The sequence below is a fragment of the Podarcis cretensis genome (genome assembly GCF_951804945.1).
Source record: "Podarcis cretensis genome assembly, chromosome: 2".
Taxonomy (NCBI): Eukaryota; Metazoa; Chordata; class Lepidosauria; order Squamata; family Lacertidae; genus Podarcis; species Podarcis cretensis.
The window spans coordinates 1932715-1952796 of NC_137171.1; the positions used below are offsets into that span (position 1 = coordinate 1932715).

The 20082-nt window shown below is 47.3% G+C and overlaps 1 protein-coding gene and 1 long non-coding RNA gene across 8 annotated transcripts in view; one reads left to right on the forward strand and one right to left on the reverse strand.

Moving 5' to 3' along the window:
• HDAC7 (histone deacetylase 7) overlaps positions 1–20082 on the forward strand; it is a 194053-nt gene that overhangs the window by 138491 nt on the left and 35480 nt on the right. For all 6 annotated transcript variants that reach the window (XM_079967811.1, XM_079967813.1, XM_079967814.1 and 3 more), the window contains 7 exons: positions 8483–8585; positions 12025–12140; positions 13062–13184; positions 14477–14586; positions 15872–15994; positions 16981–17164; positions 18776–18987. In XM_079967811.1, coding sequence (XP_079823937.1) covers positions 8483–8585; positions 12025–12140; positions 13062–13184; positions 14477–14586; positions 15872–15994; positions 16981–17164; positions 18776–18987 — 971 coding nt within the window. The remainder of the gene's footprint in view (positions 1–8482; positions 8586–12024; positions 12141–13061; positions 13185–14476; positions 14587–15871; positions 15995–16980; positions 17165–18775; positions 18988–20082) is intronic.
• Positions 8258–11535, reverse strand: LOC307211352. Of its 2 annotated transcripts, XR_013836398.1 has the most exons (3): positions 10670–10895; positions 9546–10143; positions 8258–8550 (listed from the first exon to the last, which is right to left on the reverse strand). It is a non-coding gene; the product is annotated as an uncharacterized lncRNA (long non-coding RNA). The 2 variants fall into 2 exon arrangements; XR_013836397.1 differs by lacking the exons at positions 9546–10143; positions 10670–10895 and adding an exon at positions 10905–11535.

Sequence of the window (20082 nt, forward strand, 5' to 3'; positions counted from 1 at the left end):
AGGAGTAGTGATTTCCTTTGGGACCACAGCAAAGGGAAAGGGGAGATTTAACCCTTTCCTCCACAACTTCAATACCAATGGCAACCCCTCTGTGTACTGCAATTAGTGATATGGGGAAAGCTTCCATTGGTCCTAAAGGGACCTTTTCCCATCGCTAATTGCAGTGCATGGAGGGAGAGGGTGTCATTGGGATCATAGCTGTGGAGGAAAGGGTTAAACCTCCCCCCCCCCCCCCGTGCTGTGGTCCTGATGGGAAAACACCAACAATCAAAGAACTGAAGTGTGGAAAGGGACCACAAGGGTCATCTAGTCCAACTCCCTACAATGCTGGGATATGCAGCTGGCCCCTATGGGGATCGAACCCACAATCTTGGCATTATCAGCACCATGCTGTAGCCAGCTGAGCTAACTTGGTTGGGAGTGATTCGTTTTGCAGCATGTGCAGTTAGGAACTCTGTGTACATGGCACTGCAAACTAAAACTTTCCAAAACTTAACAGAGGTTTTTTGGTCACTTTCAGGAACCCAGATTAAGCACCAAGAGAAGCTGAATTGAATGACTCGTATAAATTTGCATTAATTTAGCAGATCTTGGCCTGACTGCACTGGCTGCCAATTAGTTTCTGGGTCCAATTCAAAGTGTTGCTTTTGACCTATAAAGCCTTAAACGGCACAGGACTGCAATACCTGAAGGACTCCTCTCCCCATGTAAACTGTCCTGGACTCTGCTTTCATTGTCTGAGGCCCTTCTCTGTGTGCCTCCTCCAAGACAGGTCCAGAGGGTGGCAACACGAGAATGGGCCTTCTTTATAGTGGCTCCCCAGTTGTGGAATGCTTCATTATATATATTTTAAGTGCCAGGCAAAAACTTCTCTCTTCAACCTGGCCTTTGGTTGATTAATATTCTACAGCCTTATAAATCTGTCTGTGGGGAGGCATGGGGTTGTTTTGCTGTTTTGTTTTTACTTATTTTCATGGTTTTTATCCTGTATTTTACCCTGTGAACCACCCCAAGATCTTATGATGGAGGGTGGTATATAAATCTAATACATAAATAATAATAAAATAAAATTTGCAAATATCGGCTTATTTGGCATACTTCTGTTTCTGCCAAAGAAAGCAGCAGAACTGTTCAGGGCACAGAGGCACAAATGCAAACAGCTAGATTTATTTTAATTTTAATTTAGGTGCTTTAAAGTACAGCTGCCCCCATTTGGTGATTTCTGCCTTCACAGTGTGATTAAATGAAACCACACATTGCATTTTTAGGCACACGCCTACCTATTTAATATACACTTAAAAAGGCATAGCATGAGTCTATTGTGTGTCTTCCCAAATAGCTGTATCATACAGAAATGTCTGTCAGATGCCTAGGATTGGATGACACATTAACAGACCCAGGTTGGCCCTTGTATGTGTGATTGATTGATTGATTGATTGGTTTATTACGGCCATTGGCCCATATCTAAAAACAATACATCAAAATTTATCCATAAACAATACAATTTAAACAGTTCCAAGTTAAAACACCCCTATAAAACCAATTTTACTTCAATTAAGTAAAGTATACACAATAAGCTCCCTCTATGTCAACCGCAATTCAAATCCCTCAGATTTTGGGGGATATGCGTCTTAGTTCTGGCACTTATTGATGGTTCTTAAGTTAGGCTAAGCTGTCAGAGTCATACAGTGATCCATTTCTTCGTTGGTGGTGTTAAGCCAAGGTTTATTGGCGAACAGGTGCCACCACCTGTCGCAATATTAAATTGTAAATCCATCTCCTCTAATTTGTGAGTTATAATTCTCTTGGCAGAAATTAAATCCAATTTTAGTAGTTCAGATGGAGATAGTCCTAAGGACACAAGTTTCCCATGTATTATTTTTGCCCAAGGGCTAGGGAAGTCATCTCTCCAGAGACACTGTATCAAGTGGAGATTTGGAAGTTTATGCCATAATGCCAACCAGTAACAGAGGATGCATTTCCATAATGTGGTTTCTAGAGCTGTAACATTTAGTTCGAGACGTATAGCAGTATTGCTTACACACCTGGGTAATTTTAGCAACCTTCTTAGCAGCTGGTTTTGGATTACCTCCAATTGGGTTAGATTAACAAAGGACCCCCATATTGGGATTGCATATGCTATTGTTGCAATCACCTTTGCCTTGAAAACTTTTAACACTGATGGAATATGGAAAGCCCCATCTGAAAAGAAAAAACGCAGTAGCGCAAAGGAAAGGGCTTTAGCTCTATTTAATACATATGCCAGATGGACCTTCCAGCCCATGTTGTGTTGGAGAAGGACTCCCAAGTATTGAAATTTAAAGACTTGGTCAATGGCTTTTCCGTCTATTCTCCAATTATAGGTTTTTCGACTCTTGGTGAAAATTAGAACTTTGGACTTGGCATGATTAATTGTAAGAAAATTTGATTTGCAGTAAGCATCAAAAATTTTCAGTGCCCTCCTAAGGCCTACTCTTGAGAAAGATAGGATCACTGCGTCGTCTGCGTAGAGTAGAAGGGGGCAACGATATTGGGCAAGGCGGGGGGCATGGATCGTTTCTTGAGAATCTATCAGAGGCGCCCTCATATCACTTATAAATAGATTAAAAAGGGTCGGAGCAAGGATACATCCTTGACGGACACCTCTGTTGATGGTTACTGAATTTGAGAGGTCGCCGGCCGGAGTGATTCTCACCCTTGCGGCTGATCCGTCATGCAATTTAGTTATTAGCCACAAAAGTCTTTTGTCTATTCCCCATCGTGCTAGTTTTCCCCAAAGTAATCCCCTGGGGATGCTGTCAAAAGCGGCCTTTAAATCAATAAAGGCCGCACAAAGTTGGCCTCTATTTGGGGCGGAATATTTCCGGGCAAGGTGGTATAAAACTAAGACATGATCAACCGCTGACTGATTCGGTCTAAAACCAGCCTGTTCAGGCCCAATCAGGTTGTTCTCTTCGGCCCACTTAGTAAGCTTAGTTAACAAGAACCGTGCATATATTTTCCCAGTTATTGACAATAAACTGATATTCCTGTAGTTTCCCGGGTCATCTGTCGAGCCCTTTTTATGAATTGGAATAATAATCGCATCCTTCCAAATTCTTGGAACCTTCCCACTGTTGTTTACGGCATCAAAAGTAACGGCCAAGATTTTCGCCCACCAGTGTGCATGAAGTTTTATCGCTTCCGCCGGGACTAGGTCGGGACCGGGGGCTTTACCAACTTTGAGATTGGAAATGAGTCCGTGGATTTCTTCCGGGTCAGTGGGTGGCCAAAGAGGGAGCTGCTCATAGAATCCATCGATTGTATTAATATTAAGGTCTGGTAAGGCAAAATAGTTCCTTAGAAATGATTCCCAAACTGGGGCAGGAATAACGGTTAGTGGGTAACTTTTAGATTTTCTGTTAACCAACAGCCAGAATTTTCGGGAGTTACGGGTATTTGAGGCAGCTATAAGTGCATGCCAGCGGTTCAGTTGCCATTCCTGTTTGGCCTTTTTTTGCACATATTTGTAAGCTGATTTTGCCTGATAGTACTCCTTGGGAAGCATAGTCGCCCCTGAGGATTTGTATGTGTGAAAGCAGCCATAAGAATCCAGGACTCTTTCGTTCTGTGTACTGCTGCTCCATGTGGTGAACTATGGGAACTACAGCTTAGATCTGCTTCCTTGGCAGTAAGTATTCTAAGGATCAGGCCTGGCCCTGCCCACCGTGGCTGGCCTTTGGGCAGTTCTAGACAGGAAGAAGGCCTATAAAAGGCTTCCTGTTTCAACTCGGGAGCTGCCAGAGAAGTAAAGCCTTTGGTTCTGAGTGTGCTGTCTCCTTCTGCCCCTCAGTTTACAGCCACAGTCTTGATGCAAGAACACAGCGCACATGACGGTACCCAGCCTTCTCCATCCTGGTCCCTGCCAGCTCTTTCCGACTACAGCTCCCATCATCACTGATCATTGGCCATGCTGGCTACTGCTGATGGGTGTCATAATCCAAAACATCTGAAGAGCACCAGGCTGCGGAGACCTGGCATAGTCTATGACACATGTTAAATTTGGGAGCACAGGAGAAATGGGTGACCAGCATCAGCATCCTGCTAGGCACCTGCTAAGCTCAGTCAGCACCTTCCTGGAGCACTTTGTGTTCATGCCTGCACTTCCCTCGTGGCATATAGTGGTCCAGGCGATACAAGCAATCATGGGGCAGGCGGATGCTCCATGAAATAGGGTGTGTCACGGTGCGTACTTGAGCAGTGCAAGGAAATAAATAAGCTGTGTAACTCGCCCTCGTTACCCCAAGACAGGATATCCTGTGTCTCAAGCATTCCTGGCAGATGCCTACCCAACTGTGCCATGAAACTTCCCAGCCAAGAGATTCTATAGCTTCCTCCATTTGGTGATTTACTTCATTGCTGGACTACTTTAGCTCATGGCTGGTGTGTTCCTGGAATGGCACAATGGCCACTTCCCATGGCTTTCTCCTGTGATGTTCCAGTGAAGAAGGAATCCTGGAATCATGGGATGAGGTAGATCATGGCTCTCAGGTTTGGAGGTTCGGAGCTGCTGCCATTGGTAGTATCCACGTGCTGCACCCATCCCACATGATTCCCAGCTTCCCAAACTGCGTAGGATCGAGACCCAAGAAGAAGCAACCACAGCACTCCAGAAATGTGTGAACCAGGCTGAAGAGCAGCCTAGTAGCAGAGAAAACTGCATGGGTTGGGTTCTGGAATCTCCTTGCCAGGCAGGTTTGGGAGCCTACCTGCAGGAATGCTTTAGCCCAGGAGCAGAGAACATGTGGCACTCCAGATGCTGCTGGACTAGAACTCCCATCATCCTTGACCATGCTTGCTGGGGCTGATGGGAGATGGAGTTGAACAAAATCTGGAGGGCCAAGGATCCACAGTCCCTGCTTTTAATACAGAATATCAGAGTTAACTGGGACAAACTACATGTCCCATTTGATGACTCACATCTTGGCGATTCACCTCCACAGTTGTGCTGCTGGCAAGGTAGGGAGCTAGTGGCATTTCTTAATCTTTAGTCTGGTTGTATCTTCCTGTAAGTCTGACTCCAGCTTCTTTACATCCCCGGTGGGTGGAATGAACAATTCGCCCCATGCACTTTCTGGCATCCTTCAAAGGACTGGCCCGTAATTCTCTTTTGAGGGCTGCATTCTGGGGGGGGGGTGATCTGTCAGGGGCTGCATGCTGGCGCTCCATTGTGTCTCTTTCTGCTACCCCTCCTCTGTTCCTTGCCACTCACATGAAATTTCATCCAAGGGCCACATGAAGCCCACTCCCTGCTGCAATTTAGTGTAACTGGATGCTGTGCGTTGGCCAGTAGTGTGGAAAAGGCCATGAGGGGCAGCACTCCTGTATTTATCCTGTATTTTATTCTGTGAACCGCCTGGAGATCTTATGATGAAGGGTGGTATATAAATCAAATAAATCAATATATTAATAAAAAATAAGCTGAAGTGGGTGTATGGATGGGGCCTGTGAGTTGACCGGCAGGACTATTCGGAAGCAGATGGATGAGTTTGGTGGTTGATCAGGAAAGGAAACTGGTGGATGGCCCTGCCTCAGTAGCCAGCTAATTTAGGTCTCTTGCAGTTCTAAGATATTTAGGTGGTCCATGTCAGTAGCAACCAGGGGCACCCAATTTCTCATACTGCTGATGGCATTGGTCCCCATATGTTAACCCTTTCTGCCATCTAGCGTCCAGCTCTAGAGCTGCACCTTCCCTGTTTCACTGGTTTCTGTTTTCCCTTCCTTCAAATCACCTGTTGTTTGAAGCTTCTTCTCCCTTAGTCTCAGCCCATGTGATGCATTGCTTAATGGTCCGAGTGAGCTGCATTGCTCTTGCATTGTAAGTGTGTTCAACCCCACAGATTCTAAAATGGAGAGCAGCTGCATCTCCCACCATTTCCTAGAATACGTCTTCATACGCATTGTGGTAGCCAAGTATCATCAGGAGAGAAAGCTTCTGAGGTCTGGAGCCTGCACCATTTGAACATTGTAATCTCAAATGTTTTTCAGACCAAGGAGTGACTCAGAAAGTTACACCCAGCTGTTGTTGTTTTCAGATAATAACACTCAAAGCAGCCCTGCGGATCATAGGATCTGCATAAGATCCTGAGATTTTTCAAAATTAGAACAATGGGCTGGTTTGCACCCGTTTCTTCCTGGATAGATACAACTCTCCTATTTTATTTTATTTTTATTTTTTGAATTTATATACCTGGGGGTCTGGTGTTTGTGTGTGTGCATCATACACAGCATAAATTATAGTAGAGAAAGAAAAATACACATTGTAGAGTCCAATCCTATATGTTGCTACTCAGAAAGAAGTCCCACTGAGTTGGCATAGGGTTGCCGCCATCTCATTGTATTAATAAAAAGCATTTGGTAGTGACAGTATAGGTAGATGAAAGGATACAATATTAATCTGAAATTCCTGTCTTTAGCTGAGGATGGCAGACTTAATCTGTTGTAAATGGAATTTCTTATCTAGTGGGGCTGTAATGTTCTTGCACTGATTATTTTTTAAAAAATCAAAAATGTAACTTAAAAAAATCCATACATGCCAGCTGGTTCAGTAATGCACCTGTTTTACACATAGGGAACTGAGGCTGAGACGGTGACCTAGGCAGTCCTTGGCTAGGAGGAATGTGAACTTCAGCCCCTTGGCCCAAGGCCCATCCATAGCACTCTGCTGGGGTGGTGTTATAGTGATTGGAAGCAGCCTACTTTCTGGCTTGCACTCACACCTCTTGGGTCTGCTGAGAGACACCCCTGGGAATTCCTCTCAGTCACTTCCCATGCTGTGTCAGCACTTTGGAGGTGGTGCTGTGCCCCAGAATAACATAGCACAGTTCCGATACTGGAAACAGCAATCTGGTTCTTGGGGAGGCACAGGAAGGGTGACCTCATCCAAGTTCTGAGTGTGTTTTCCCTTAAAGCAGTGTTTCTCAGACTTAGGTCCCCAGCTGTTGTTGGACCACAACTCCCATCATCTCTGACCACTGGTCCTGCTAGCCAGTGCTCCCCCCCCCCCCCGGGTACTCAAGAGTACGCAGTGCCGGCACCGCATTTTTATTGTTAAAATTGTGGCACTTACTGTAACAACTTCATGATGAGTACCAGCACCCATTTTTCTAGAAAACAAGCATTGCTGCTAGCTAGGGATGATGGGAGTTGTAGTCAACTGGGACCCAAGTTTGGAAAACATTGCCTTAAGAACATAAATGTTCTAGTCCAACATTTCATTCTCACAGTATCCAACCAGATGTCTGTAGGAAACCTGCAAGCAATTCTACATAACATAAAAGTGCTCTAAGGTGCATGTGAGAGTGTGTGCTTTCATCCTGCTCCTTGATCTCTCATAGGTGTTCATAGAGAAGCAGCACAGCTCTTGCTGTGCCTCCCACAAACCTGCACTTCTTTGAACAGTGATGATCAAAGCAGGGTAGCTCCTGCACACAGCTGGCAACTCTTCTCTCTGATCATTATGATGTGCAAAGTAGGCATCTCTGCAGCTCTAGGTCAGAGTGCCCCCCTTCTGCTCCCAATGCCACACCCCCTGGAGTCATGCAATGAACAGTTGAGGGCTGTGAGGAGCTTGACCCTTATTCTGCTGGGCCCCACAGCCAATCAGGGAGCAGGGTGGCTTTGCATTTGAGAAAAGGCCAAAGCTTTTGGAGCTTCTTACTTTGGGGGGGGGGAGTGTTTTCATGAGAGACACAGTGGAAAGTTTTGTGAATGGTGAGGATATGGGGGGGGGATTGTGGTACAAGTTGGGGCCGTTCAATGAAGGAGGTTGGCAGAAATTGGTTTGGACAAAGCTGCTGCTGAGTGGTGGAGCCCATGCTGTGCAAGGAGATGATCTTGAGGTAGATCATCTCCAGGTAGAACCAGAACAAGATGGTTCACCTTTGGCCATCCAGGTGTGGCTGGACTACAAACTCTCCCTGACCATTGACCATTCTGGCTGGGGCTGATGGGAGTTGGAGTCTAACAACATCCAGAGATGCACAGGTTCCCCATCCTTGGTATATATACAATACTGTGGTAGGTGGGCCCATTGGTCTGAGTTGAATTAAGATGACTTCCTATGACAAAGAGAAAAAACTTGGTGCGTTGCTAACTTTTGCAACTTATTATCACCACATTATGAGGATTAAAGGGGGGAACATTTGCCTTCATGTCCTACCAAATGTCTCTTTTGAAAAGTGAGAATGGCAAGCTGCTTCTTTTAAAGCACACACTCTTCTTAAGTGAATCCATTCTTTAATTACTTATTGAAAAATGTTAGCATGCATTTTGAGTTTAATCAGATTCCCAGTGATTTGCTACCAGTGGGTTGATACAGCTTCAGGGGCTGTGGCTTTTGCTGAAAGGAGCTGAAGCCTAATTCCGATGGGTGGCAGGTGCTAAAGACGGCTCTGAGCTGTGTCTTGGTGGCATCGTCTCATGACGGTTTTTTGCTCAACAGGTGCTGTAGCGAGTATGGTTGTGAAGCAGAAGCTGGCTGAGGTCATCCTGAAGAAACAGCAGGCCGCTCTGGAAAGGACCAATGCACCAGTCATTACATACAGGTGATCTGGTTGTAGATGCATATAGGTCAATACATACATGTATGCTGGCTGTGTCCTATGCCAGGTCTCAGTTCTTGTTAAAGCCCAAACCCCAAAGAATGTAAAGCAGGGATGGCTTGGCTATTGATCTCCAGCTGGTTGGGTTGATTTTATACCCTGGGTTTCACCCTGATTTATCCAGATGTGAGCGTCCTTGATTTACACCATTTTCACACACAGCATATGCTCATATCATTTTCTGCACCCGTACTATGAACATTAAACCTCCATTGGCTAGAATGGACATTCTGGATGAAGAAGACAATCCTGCATGCTCCTGGTCCTTGGGCAAGGCCCACTGAACAAAAGCCACATTCAGGCTCCGTTCTGTGTTTAAGCAGCTTGTGGACAGTGTGTGTTCCACACCCTTCTTGAGCTGCTCCACCCTGACCTTCCCACGGTTGGGAACCCTGAATTATCAGAGTTCCCAGTCATGAGGAATAATCTTAAAAAAATCCCCTTCAGAGCTCCCTGCTCAAGCAGGGAAGTCAGAGGGTAGAGGGTGGGGCTGGTGCACATGCCCATATGCTGCCCCCCAACACAAGTTGCTTAAATATAGGGGTTGTATTTCCACGTAAACATGCATAGGACCCTGCTTCACATCTTGGTGCTGTGTTATTTTTCATGCACTTGGTTTTACATCTCCATAATCCTCCACCTGCTTTCTGTGGGTGTTAGGTGTGCTGGCAAAACTGAGCCAGTTCACACACCCCTCGGATCATGATTAGCCTGTCTGGTATTACACCTCCCACCTCCCGTGCTCTGGCTCTTGGCACACCATTGCCTTGCCTGGGCACATCTCCAGTGACCTGCTTTCACTTCTATTATTACACCCTGTGACAGAGTAGTTGGCCCATTTACATTACCAGCAATCAGAGTTATGTCACAAAAGAAGTGCCGGCCATATACATGCATACATACCCTGTGAGGGCCTGTCATTTCTCATGGTCCTGGTCAGGAAGGTTCACGTGGAAAAAGGACATCTGCTCCTTCTGATCTGATCTTGCCCATGGACACCATCAGAAACATCCATACTATTCCACTCATCCCAAATATTTTCTTTTTAAAATGTTTTATTTTTTGGAATGGGGGTACCAGGGTTTATGAGGCGGGTATTGCCTGCTTTTTTGTTTTGTTTTGGGGTGTTCGTAGATGTGTTGCCTCTTGCCAGCACCACCAGTTTTTCTTTGGTGAAAGAAATTATATGGTGCCCACAACAGTTGCTTAGTCTGGAGACACATTTCCAGATGTATCTTCAGACCCAAAAAGAATGGGGGTGTTGCTGTGCTAGCTGCTTTCCACATCTGGAAGAAAGAAAACCTGTAGTAGTCCGTCAACCTGATGTCCTCCAGATGTTTTGGATTACAGTGCCATCAGTTCCAGCCAGCATGGCCAGTGGTCACAGATGATAGGAGCTGTAGTCCAGCAACATCTAGAAGCCACCAGGTTGGAGAAGGCTGCTCTGCCGGTGGGTGGGTGGCAGGACTCAGGGGGCAGACGTACTTAAGTTTTGTGCATGCTAGTGCAGGCAGCGGCGTAGCGTGGGTTTTCAGCACCTGGGGCAAGGCAAGTAATTTGCGCCCCTAACCCCTAACCTGCTGCCGCTGCCAGCTTCTTCTTGCTGCTGCCTGGGCTGGGGTATTTACGGTAAGGTAGCCACGGCGGCGGCGGCGGGTCCATGTCAGGTGATCTGAGGCGAGCTGCCGCTGCCGCCCAAACGACGCCGCTTGCCCAGAGGAGGAGGAGGGCAGAGAGGCGAGGAAAATGCAACATGGCCCAGCAGCTGCAGCGGCGGCGGCGGCGCTGTGAGGAGGGGCTGCCTGGTGCGCCCTCCGCGGCCCTGACGCACGGGGACCGCGGCGAGCACTAAGAGCTGTTGCCTGCCGGACTCCTTCAGCCCAGACGCGCACACAGCTCATCGGTTCCGCGAGACATGGGGCTCTGCTACAGCCTGCGCCCGAGGCTCTTCGGCGACTCCGGAGGCAGCGAGCGCCCCCCCCCCCGATGTTGCGCCCGGTGCGGCCTGCACCCCCACGCTACGCCACTGAGTGCAGGAGTAATCCTCTTGAACTCAGTGGGCTTTGATCCTGAGTCCAGCTGCAGAGATCCCTGTAGTGCTTTTTCTAAGTGCTCAAAGTCAGCCTTAGCAACAGTCCTGTAAGACAGACCAGTATTCTCATCTCCTTGTTGCAGGTAAAGGGCTGAGGCTGAGAGATAGTGGCTAAGGTTGGAGAAGCACTGTTGTATGGAAGCGAGTTTAAAGTGGTATGATAGAAGTACCATTGCTGATGTCATCCACACAAATCTCTTTTCCCCACTTCCTTCTTCAGTCAAACATGTTTGACAGGTTTTCAGAATGCACTGCCCAAACCTGCAAGACCTGTTTACCCTCCAAACCGATAAAGTCATGTCAGCCAAGTTTTTCACAAGAGCATGATGTCATAACTAGAAAGAACGCTGAAAAATTCTGCATAATTTAATTTGGTCTTCCATTCTGTAATGCTCCGTGACGTTACATTTAAAGCTTTTAAGTCAGAGAGAATGTGTGGAAGGTTTTGGTTTGGGATGATAGAAGTATGAGAATTGAGTCAAAGGTCGCTGACCTATATCCCAAGTAGGTCTAATAAATCTGAGGCACTGATCACATGGAGAGTCCTTAACCACCCAGCTTTCACAAATCAAATAGAATGTCATTAGTTTGCACAGAAGTATGAAAGTGTAAGCCAGCCTTAGCCAACATAGTGCCCATCAGTCCAAGCCAGTGCTGGCTGGGGATGATGGGAGTTGAAGTCCAAATAGACTGGAATGTGCCAAGTTGGCGAAGGCTGTTGTAAGTCATTGGGAATAAGACCCGTTTTGACTGTCACTTCCCATGCAATGTCGTTGGAGATAGGAAGGAAGAGTGCTGTGTCTGAAGCAGTGGCGTAGCGTGGGGGGTGCAGGGGGGGCCGGCCACACCGGGCGCAACATCTGGGGTTAGGGCAAATCCACAGGTTAGGGGGCGCAAATTACTTGCCTTGCCCCGGGTGCTGACAACCCACGCTACGCCACTGGTCTGAAGTGTCCTTTCTTGGTTGCAAGAGTGACATTAGCTGCTCCTGGAAGGATGAACTTTGCAGGGGGTGGGGGACACACATGAGCTCAGTGGTAGAGAAAACACTTTATATACAAAAGGTGATACCTCAGTCCCCAGCATCTCTGGCTCTGAGGGGTATAAATACTTTACAGGTAAATGTGCAATGCCAGATTTGACACAGCAACTGTCTGTCTCCAGCCATAATTCACAGCTGAGGTGAGATTTGAAGTGCAGACTTCCTTCCTGGTTGCTCATTCCCTTAACCACAATGTGGCTCAGGTCAAACCAAGTCAGCAGCAAAGCTCTCTCTTCTCCTCCATGCAGATCTTTGGAACCGATGGAACATGAAGGCCCATCCAACCCTGCCCTCCCCAGTTTCTTCCCTCCTGTCTCCAACAGCTCCGGAGACTCCCCAGAGCACTTTCCACTGAGGAAAACAGGTGAGGAGGAAGAGCAGTGTCAGAGAGCATTTTTGTGGGGTTTGCCAGGTGAACCAGGGGGGGGGGGCAAGGAGGACAGGGCTGCCAGCCTTGGTCTGATCTGCAGAAACCTGGTTTTCCTGACCTGGAGAGGAACGTGATCAATGGCTTATCTGTGAGACACATGGCTGCTGGGTTAATCATTCACTCATTCATATTTTTGAATGCTGCTTTTCTGCACACACAAACAGATTATGCTCAAAGGTGCTTACAAAGAAGAAAACAGGGCTGTACAAAAACAATGTCATAATTAGGGAGACTCAAGGGTAACAGGCATGAAGCATAGAACAATCGGGGGAAAGCCTGGAAGTCTCTTAAGATGTGTGTGCACCAGCAACTTTTCATGCAGTCTCATGCAGGCTAGCTTCAGAGGGGCCTCCCCACCACCTCTGCTGAGAGGGCAGATCCTTTGGCCTCCTCACCCCTTCAGTCTAGTAGCAATGATAAGGGTGATGACAGTAAGAATCACAGAGTCAAAGAATTGTAGAGATAGAAGGGACCCAAAGGGTCATCTAGTTGAGCCCCTGCAATGCAGGAATCTCAGCTAAAGCATCCATGACAGATGACCATCCAATGTGAGATGAGATGAGAAATTGGATTGTGCTTTGTGCAGATGTTGCCTATCACTTTTATTCATTCAGTTCCACCTTATGGCATACATTTGGATTCTCTGCCTCAGGGACTAGCAGAGGTCCTGAGTTTTGGGCTGGCCTTGGTTCCACCAGCCCTGCATCTTCCCCATTGTGGAGTTGGGGAGCTTCTCATCCCCAACCTTTGTGCTGAGCCTGCCTTGCCAGAGCAAAGACTCACTGGCCAGTGCACTTCCTGACCCCCAGCGGTCAAATATGGTGGTTCTCACCTTCTTTCCTGAATTTGCTACAGCGTCTGAACCCAACCTGAAGTTGCGCTACAAGACAAAGAAGGCCGGCGAGCGGCGCAAAAACCCACTGACGCGCAAGGAGAGTGCACCCCCTTCCTTGAAGAGGCGCCCGACAGAAGCCATTGGTAAGAGTCTGGTGGGTGTGGTCTTGCTATGGAGCATCCACTGCCATGAGGATGCTCCGGGGTTCCAAGGATTTCCTGGTTCAGAGGATTAACTGCCTTTGTTGGGAATGCAGTGGGACCATAGTTTGTGACGCAGCTGGGCTAAGAATGAGCTTGTTTGTGAAGAAGCCCCCATTCAGTCAGCTGAGATGAGCCCATTTGAAACAGAGGTCTGGGGAGCTTGCTCACCCCAAGCTTAGCTTCCCCCTTCGTTTCAGTGCCAGTGATACTTCCACTGTGTATAGCTGACGGGTCACAAGCTATGCAGGCTTGCCTTACAACAGTCCAGTGTGGCTGTGGTCAGAGTTATCCAGTGTGGTTCCTGGTGTTGCCCATAAGGGAGAAGTATCAAATTTATTATTATTTATTAAATGTAATTATTATTTATTAGAGTTATTCCCTGCCCCTTTCGTCCAAGGATCACAGGGTGGTTTACGATATGACAACACAAAAGTATACAACATGGTAATAAGCAAAAACAATAACCCCACAACACAGTTATTTTTATTTATTAAATGAAAAGTTCAACGGAACCCGAAAGATGGCAAAAGTGCCCCCCCATTGGGAAATAATCCTGTAAGGTGGGAGGGAACCTAAAGAAAAAAACACCCCTGAGCTATGGAATACTGTTGGGTTTGGGTACAAACCTGGGACAGAATGAAGTATTCTGGGAAAAGAAATGGCTTATAAGATGGAAAGGTTGTGTACTTCATGTGGCTGGGTAGAGGTATAACTTATCATGTGCATCTGTTTGCACGGGGGAGTGACACTTCCTGAATTTATACTGTTCTGGTTAAGACAATTTTACTTGTTTGATAACTCTTCCACGTTTTTATAATTGCATACCATATTGTCGTAACCCACCCTGGGATGGTATGATAAAAGGTGAGTAAGAAATCTTAAAAATAAACAAAATAGAACCTGCTTAACTTCATGGTGAACCTGCATGATTGGTTCACCATACCTGTGTGGCATGAACCAAGGATGAGAAACCTGTCCCCCTCCAAGTACCACTCCCATCATCGCTGACCATTGGGCATGCTGGCTGGGGCTGGTGGCAGCTGAGAGTCACACAACGTCTGGTGGACCACAGGTTCCCGATACCTGATCATGACTGCATCCAAGACTTATGGCATTCCTCCAGTAATCCTCAAGTCTCCCATGACTGTGTACCTGAGCATTCTCTTTCCCCTTCCTTTGCTTGTCCTGGTCTTGCTGTAGACAAAGCTGTGCATGTTCTTTCTCACCTGCAGATTCATCTCCCAGCAGCAGCAGCACCCCAGTGTCTGGGTGCAGTTCACCCAATGACAGCCTGGTGCCAGAGCACGGAGCCCTGCCGGCCGCGCCAGGACTTGCACAAGAGGTATGGACCCTGTAGGACTGGAGACTTGGGTTGATCCCCATGGAGTCTGTGACTGGCCTGTGGGATCAGTAAGCCAAGAAAACCTGCAGGAAGAGCAGGTTTCTTAGGCTCTGCACCCACCCACCTACCCAATGCTGGCTTCCACCTACCAGGATCACACAAAGAGGCAGTTGTGTCTTGTAACACACAAACACCTTTCCACCTGCCTTTTGATCATTTTAATTCTAGTAAGAATGGCTCCGTTTCACTCCCTCATCAGCCCCTTCTCCCCACACAAATGCTTCCAATCTTCTCTAAGTTTTACAACATTCACCCTATAATTGAGGGTTATTTGCACTACGATTTGGCAAATTTTAAGTCCATTGCAAAAAATGTCCTTTTCACCACTGTGCCTCTTCCAGCAGGCCCATTTGCTAAGCTGTTTTTTTCTGTCTGGTTTTATCTACTGCTTTTTTCTTTCTTTTTTAAAGAAATCTTCCTCCTCCTCCTCCTCCTCCTCCTTTTGAAGAAGGGCCATAACTCAGTTGCTGAGCATATATTTAAAAGCAGAAGGTCTCCCATTCAGTCCCCTGCATCTTCAGGCAGGGTGGGGCAAAGAGTCCCTGCCTGAAACCCAGCAAAGCCCCTGCCTTTCAGCTGTAGAATCGTAGACAATACTGAGTTACGTAGACCAACCTGTGGTGCGACTCCATTTAAGGCAGTTTCCTATGTTAATAAGTTATTGCCAGTGGTATTTTAGTGGTTGTAGAGGCCCTTTCTTAGAAAATTGGGGCAGAAAGGTGTAAATATGTCAACTTTCTTCTGCTTTTGCGACATCAAAGTGGTTGAAAAGTGGAGAGCTGGAAAGTGAGTAAATGTGTTGCTGCACATACAGTTCCCATACACAAACATGTCATTGTGCAGATCCCTTCTCTTTTGCTGGTTCACCTTTGTAATATGTGGTGGAATCAGGGTGAATGGGCATCAATGGGTGGACTCGAGATTCAAACAAGATCAAAGCCAGGATCTGCCAGCAACGTCTGCTGAGGATCTCCTGCAGATGGAGGATTCTGGGAAGTGTTCTCACAGGCACACATGATTTATGCAGATGGGAAGGACCAGCCGGTCTGTCAGAGGGTCTACATAACCTGAGCAGATCTCCCAGAATCCTCTCCGCCATGCAGTGGTTCCATGGCAGAAGAGCAACAGTGGAGTTGCTTGGCGACAGGTCATGCATCCCCTTGAGCCCAGAAGCTTGAAAGTCGCTGAAGCTGATTGGTTCTCCCACCTGCTGTCTTTAATGCAGACACCCCTTGCTCAGCGCCTGAGAATGCAGGAGAGCTCATTGGCTCAGTTTGCTCTTCAGACCACTGGCTCCCTCCCAGCACTCACCCTTGGACTTCCGACCACTTCTGCAGCGTCTGCCAGGGTATGTCTAGAGGGGCTTTGCCGAGGTGACAACCATGATAGAAGCTTCTGGAGTCATCTGGGTTGGTTGCAGTGGGAAACAGAAAGCTGAGCTAGATGGTCTGTAGCTCAGCGGTAGAGCATCTGCCTTAAGAGCCAGTGTGGTGTAGTGGTTAAGAGCGGTAGTCTCGTAATCTGGGGAACCGGGTTTGTGTCTCTGCTCCTCCACATGCAGCTGCTGGGTGACCTTGGGCTAGTCACACTTCTTTGAAGTCTCTCAGCCCCACTCACCTCACAGAGTGTTTGTTGAGGGGGAGGAAGGGAAAGGAGAATGTTAGCCGCTTTGAGACTCCTGAAGGGGAGTGAAAGGCGGGATATCAAATCCAAACTCTTCTTCTTCTTCTTTTTGCATGCAGAAGGTTCAATCCCTGGCATCTCCAGGGCGGGGGAGGGGGAAACCCTGCCTGAATCCATGTTCAGCTGCTGCTGGTCAGTGCAGACAAGGCTGAGCTAGATGTACCAGTGGTTAAATCAGCTTCCTGTGTTCCACTCTAGGCCTTGGCCTGATCCAGCAGGGCTCTTCTCCTGTGTACCTGGGACCGTTTCTAGAGTACCAGGCATTGTCAAGGGGCAAGTGATCTGGGGGTGGTATTCTGCTGTGGTTTACTCAGAGTAGACCCACTGAAACCAGTGGGCATGAGTAAGTTAGGCCCATTGATTTCAGCTGAGGGCTGGTCTGGATGCCCCTCGGGCTCTCTTCCAACTCTACAGTTCTCTGAGTAGCAAACTCAGATTCTCTCCTGAAGAAAAGCTTCAGTGACAGTATTTTTATGGGGCAGAATCTCCTTGCTTGCCTCTTCAATCTCCTTTCTGCCCACCCCCTGATCTGAACTAATCCCTCGTACCTCACCTATTTTGCACCCACCTCATCGCTTTGAGAACTTTGTGACCAGGTTCAGGGCTCAGGGAGGTGCTCTTGATCCACCGTCTCCAATTCTTTCTCTGTAGGGCGATGGAGATCATCGGACACACCCAGGCCTTGCTCACAAGGTGCCTGTCCTGACTAGCACTCATGCGCCCGTTTTCCTGCCAACCAGCTTGGAGCAACATGAGCCTGGGAACCCACTGTCCACTCGGCTGCAGCCTGTTATAATCTTGGAGCCCTCTCTCCCCCATTCTCCTCTTGTGACAGGTGCGTACCAGCCCCTCACTTTGGGGCAATAGGGCAGGGAAGGGTCTTACTTAATAAGATACTGGTGCGTGTTTGCATAGACAAAAGAGAACTGTGTTCAGTATTCCTCAAAGGGTAATTGAAGATGAGCAAGATGCGAGGGAGAAAAAAATAGCACAGCATGATGGGTTTTGTAGTGTTTATAGCAGGTTCTGTAGCAGCAGAGGGATTATTGGGAGAAGAATGCTCTAGGCTGATAACGTTCATACTGAACAAGCAGGTTATATATATGTTTTTGCACTTGTCAGTTCCTCATTTTGCTGCTTTGATGATCATCACAAATACCACAATAACCATCTTGCTATGTCCTTCATTGTCCCCCTTACATCTTGGCCTTCGGACAAGATTGTGCCACAAAACCCTATGTAATTAAATGCCATGCAGAGAGGCAGCTCACACTGCATTATTGCAAGAACATTTGTTTTGATTGCCCCACACGACATCTTAGGGGAAGGAGGAAGAAGAGGAACTGTGGTCCCCGCTTAAGTGTTCTCTCTGTTAGTTTCTGTTTGTCACTGAGCAGTGCTTTGGAGTCACAAGACTCTGTTTACATTCCACACATTCCAGACTGTTGAAAGTCTCACAGGAGACTGGAGACGGATGTGACGTTACTGGTTTCCTGTTCCTTTGTTTCAGTTGCTCTCTGCTCTCACAGAGAGAGGATGTATTTTTCTTTGCTGTCTGTGTAGTTAGAAATAAAACTCCTAGCATGTAGCTCATACTATCTCATCCTTCCGCATGCTGCTGGAAACTCTGCTGAATGGGGGTTGTGCCTGGAGCCTTATCAGAAGCTCAGGTCGTCAATCACGTCGAGGGCGATTCCGAAGGACTCGGCCAGAGGAGGATGAGCTTTTATCAGCTCGGTCAAACAGAGATCCCGACCCTCTCATGCAGCTCCTTCCCTCTGCCCCATACATAGAATGAGGGGAAGAGGAGAACATCATGGACGGGTTTTCCAGACTAACCTTGCAGCGTCTGAATTCTGCCGCCCCAGCTAGCCACCTGTGCTGTGACAGCTGTGAATGTGCCTCACTTATCACTGCTCCTCTAGATTTTTTAAGCAGCAGATAGAAGCAGATTTCTGGCATTAAAAAAAATAAAAATATAAGGATTTTGCTCCTTCACAATTTGGAGTAGGTTATCAGAACAGAATTCAGGAATTTGTTCTTGTTTTTTCTTCCATTCTTTTTTTATTATTATGGCAGCCTGTGATGAGTGAGGCAGACAAAAGCCCCTTCCAGGCCACTTTGACATTTCTAAGGATTCAGCAGAAACTGTTTGCCTGTTTTCTTGCTGCGTTGTTGTTGTTGTTGTTGTTGTTGTTGTTGTTGTTGTTGTTATTTTAATCTTGTGGGATGGAAACGTGAAAATGGAGGAACTATCACAAAGTGATGCTTAACTCGCTTTGCTGTATTTCCTTCCCGCTTGTGCTGTGAACGCAGAGCCTGCTTTAGCTGGAAATGTACACTGGGTTTTTAACATTTCACTCTCCCACTTTCCCACCTATGGGAACAATACTGACAAGCGATGTATTCCAGATTATATTCTTAGCTTCTCTTCTTTCCTTTGCAGTTCCAGGACTGGGAACGGTCCCTTTCCACTTCAGCCGCTCCCAGCTGCTTCCCCCAGAGCGATTGTCAATGCCCACGCCCCACAAGCCCTTGGGAAGGACACGCTCGGAGCCTCTGCCGTCCAGCCCCAGAGCTGTCCAGCAACAGCTGGCCTACCAGCAGCACCATGCGCTCTTCCTGGAGAGGCTGAAGCAGCAGACCCAGCTGGGCAAGGCAGGCTCTTCTCTGGTCTCCTCCAGATGGGGAAGGGCTGGGTTCAGTCGTGAAGCAGGGCTGGGAATGTGCCCTGCCAGAAACCTGGGAGAATCGCTGCCATTCATACATATATACATGCACGCATTTGTATGCTGCTTTTCCACAGTTACAACCATGCTCAAGGTGCTAGCATGATTACAAATGTAACAAAAGTAGCCCTAACTAATAAAAGACATCAAAAAGTACACAATTTCCACATAAATCATAACATCTAAAATAAAGTTACAAACAAAATTATTGTCAATAACCCTCTAAACAATCCTCCAGCCCAAGAGTCATCCAGCAGCCTCAGCTTCTGCAGCCGAAGTCAGTCTGGGTCCTACCCTCCAAGGCCAGGTGGGAAAAGGTCTGCAAGGCAGGCAGCAGATCTTCCAGGACTCACAGCCAAGAGCAGTGGGGACAATGCTGAGCTAGGTGGAGTGCCGGTCCCACTTCATATAAAGCAGCTCTCTGTGTCCCTGTGTTGAGGGGCCACTGACATAAACAACCTCTAGGCAGCACTCCTTGTGTGCTGGTGTGGTAATGCAGTGCAGGGGGCATGCTGTAACCCCAGCACCCAAGGTTCTGTTTTTGTCTTGGCTGTGAGTCCTGGAAGACCTGCTCTCTGCCCACCTGACCTGGGAGGAAACGGTCCTGACTGACTCCAGTTACAAAAGCTGAGGCTGCAGAACAAACGCTTAGGGGGTTTATTGTGGGGAGGGATGGTTGCTGTTGATTTTTGTATCTTTACTTTGGATTTTATGATTTATGTGGAAAATGTTCTGTTTGGTTGTGTGCTTGTTGGCGTTTTGTTTATGAGCACTTTTGCTATGTAATTTTTAATATATTGTAAGCCACCTTGAGCATCATTTTAACTTTGGAAAGGCAGCATACAAATAAAATGATTAATTCCCTCGTCTAACAAGCTCTTGAGGAAAGGTGCCTGGCCATTCATCGGTATGCAATGCATTTCAGATACAGGATGCAGAATAGGAAAACACAGTCAAACTGCCTACATTTGCAGAACCAGTGAAATTTGTGGGGTTGGTTATTTTGAGCCTGCATAGCCCAGAT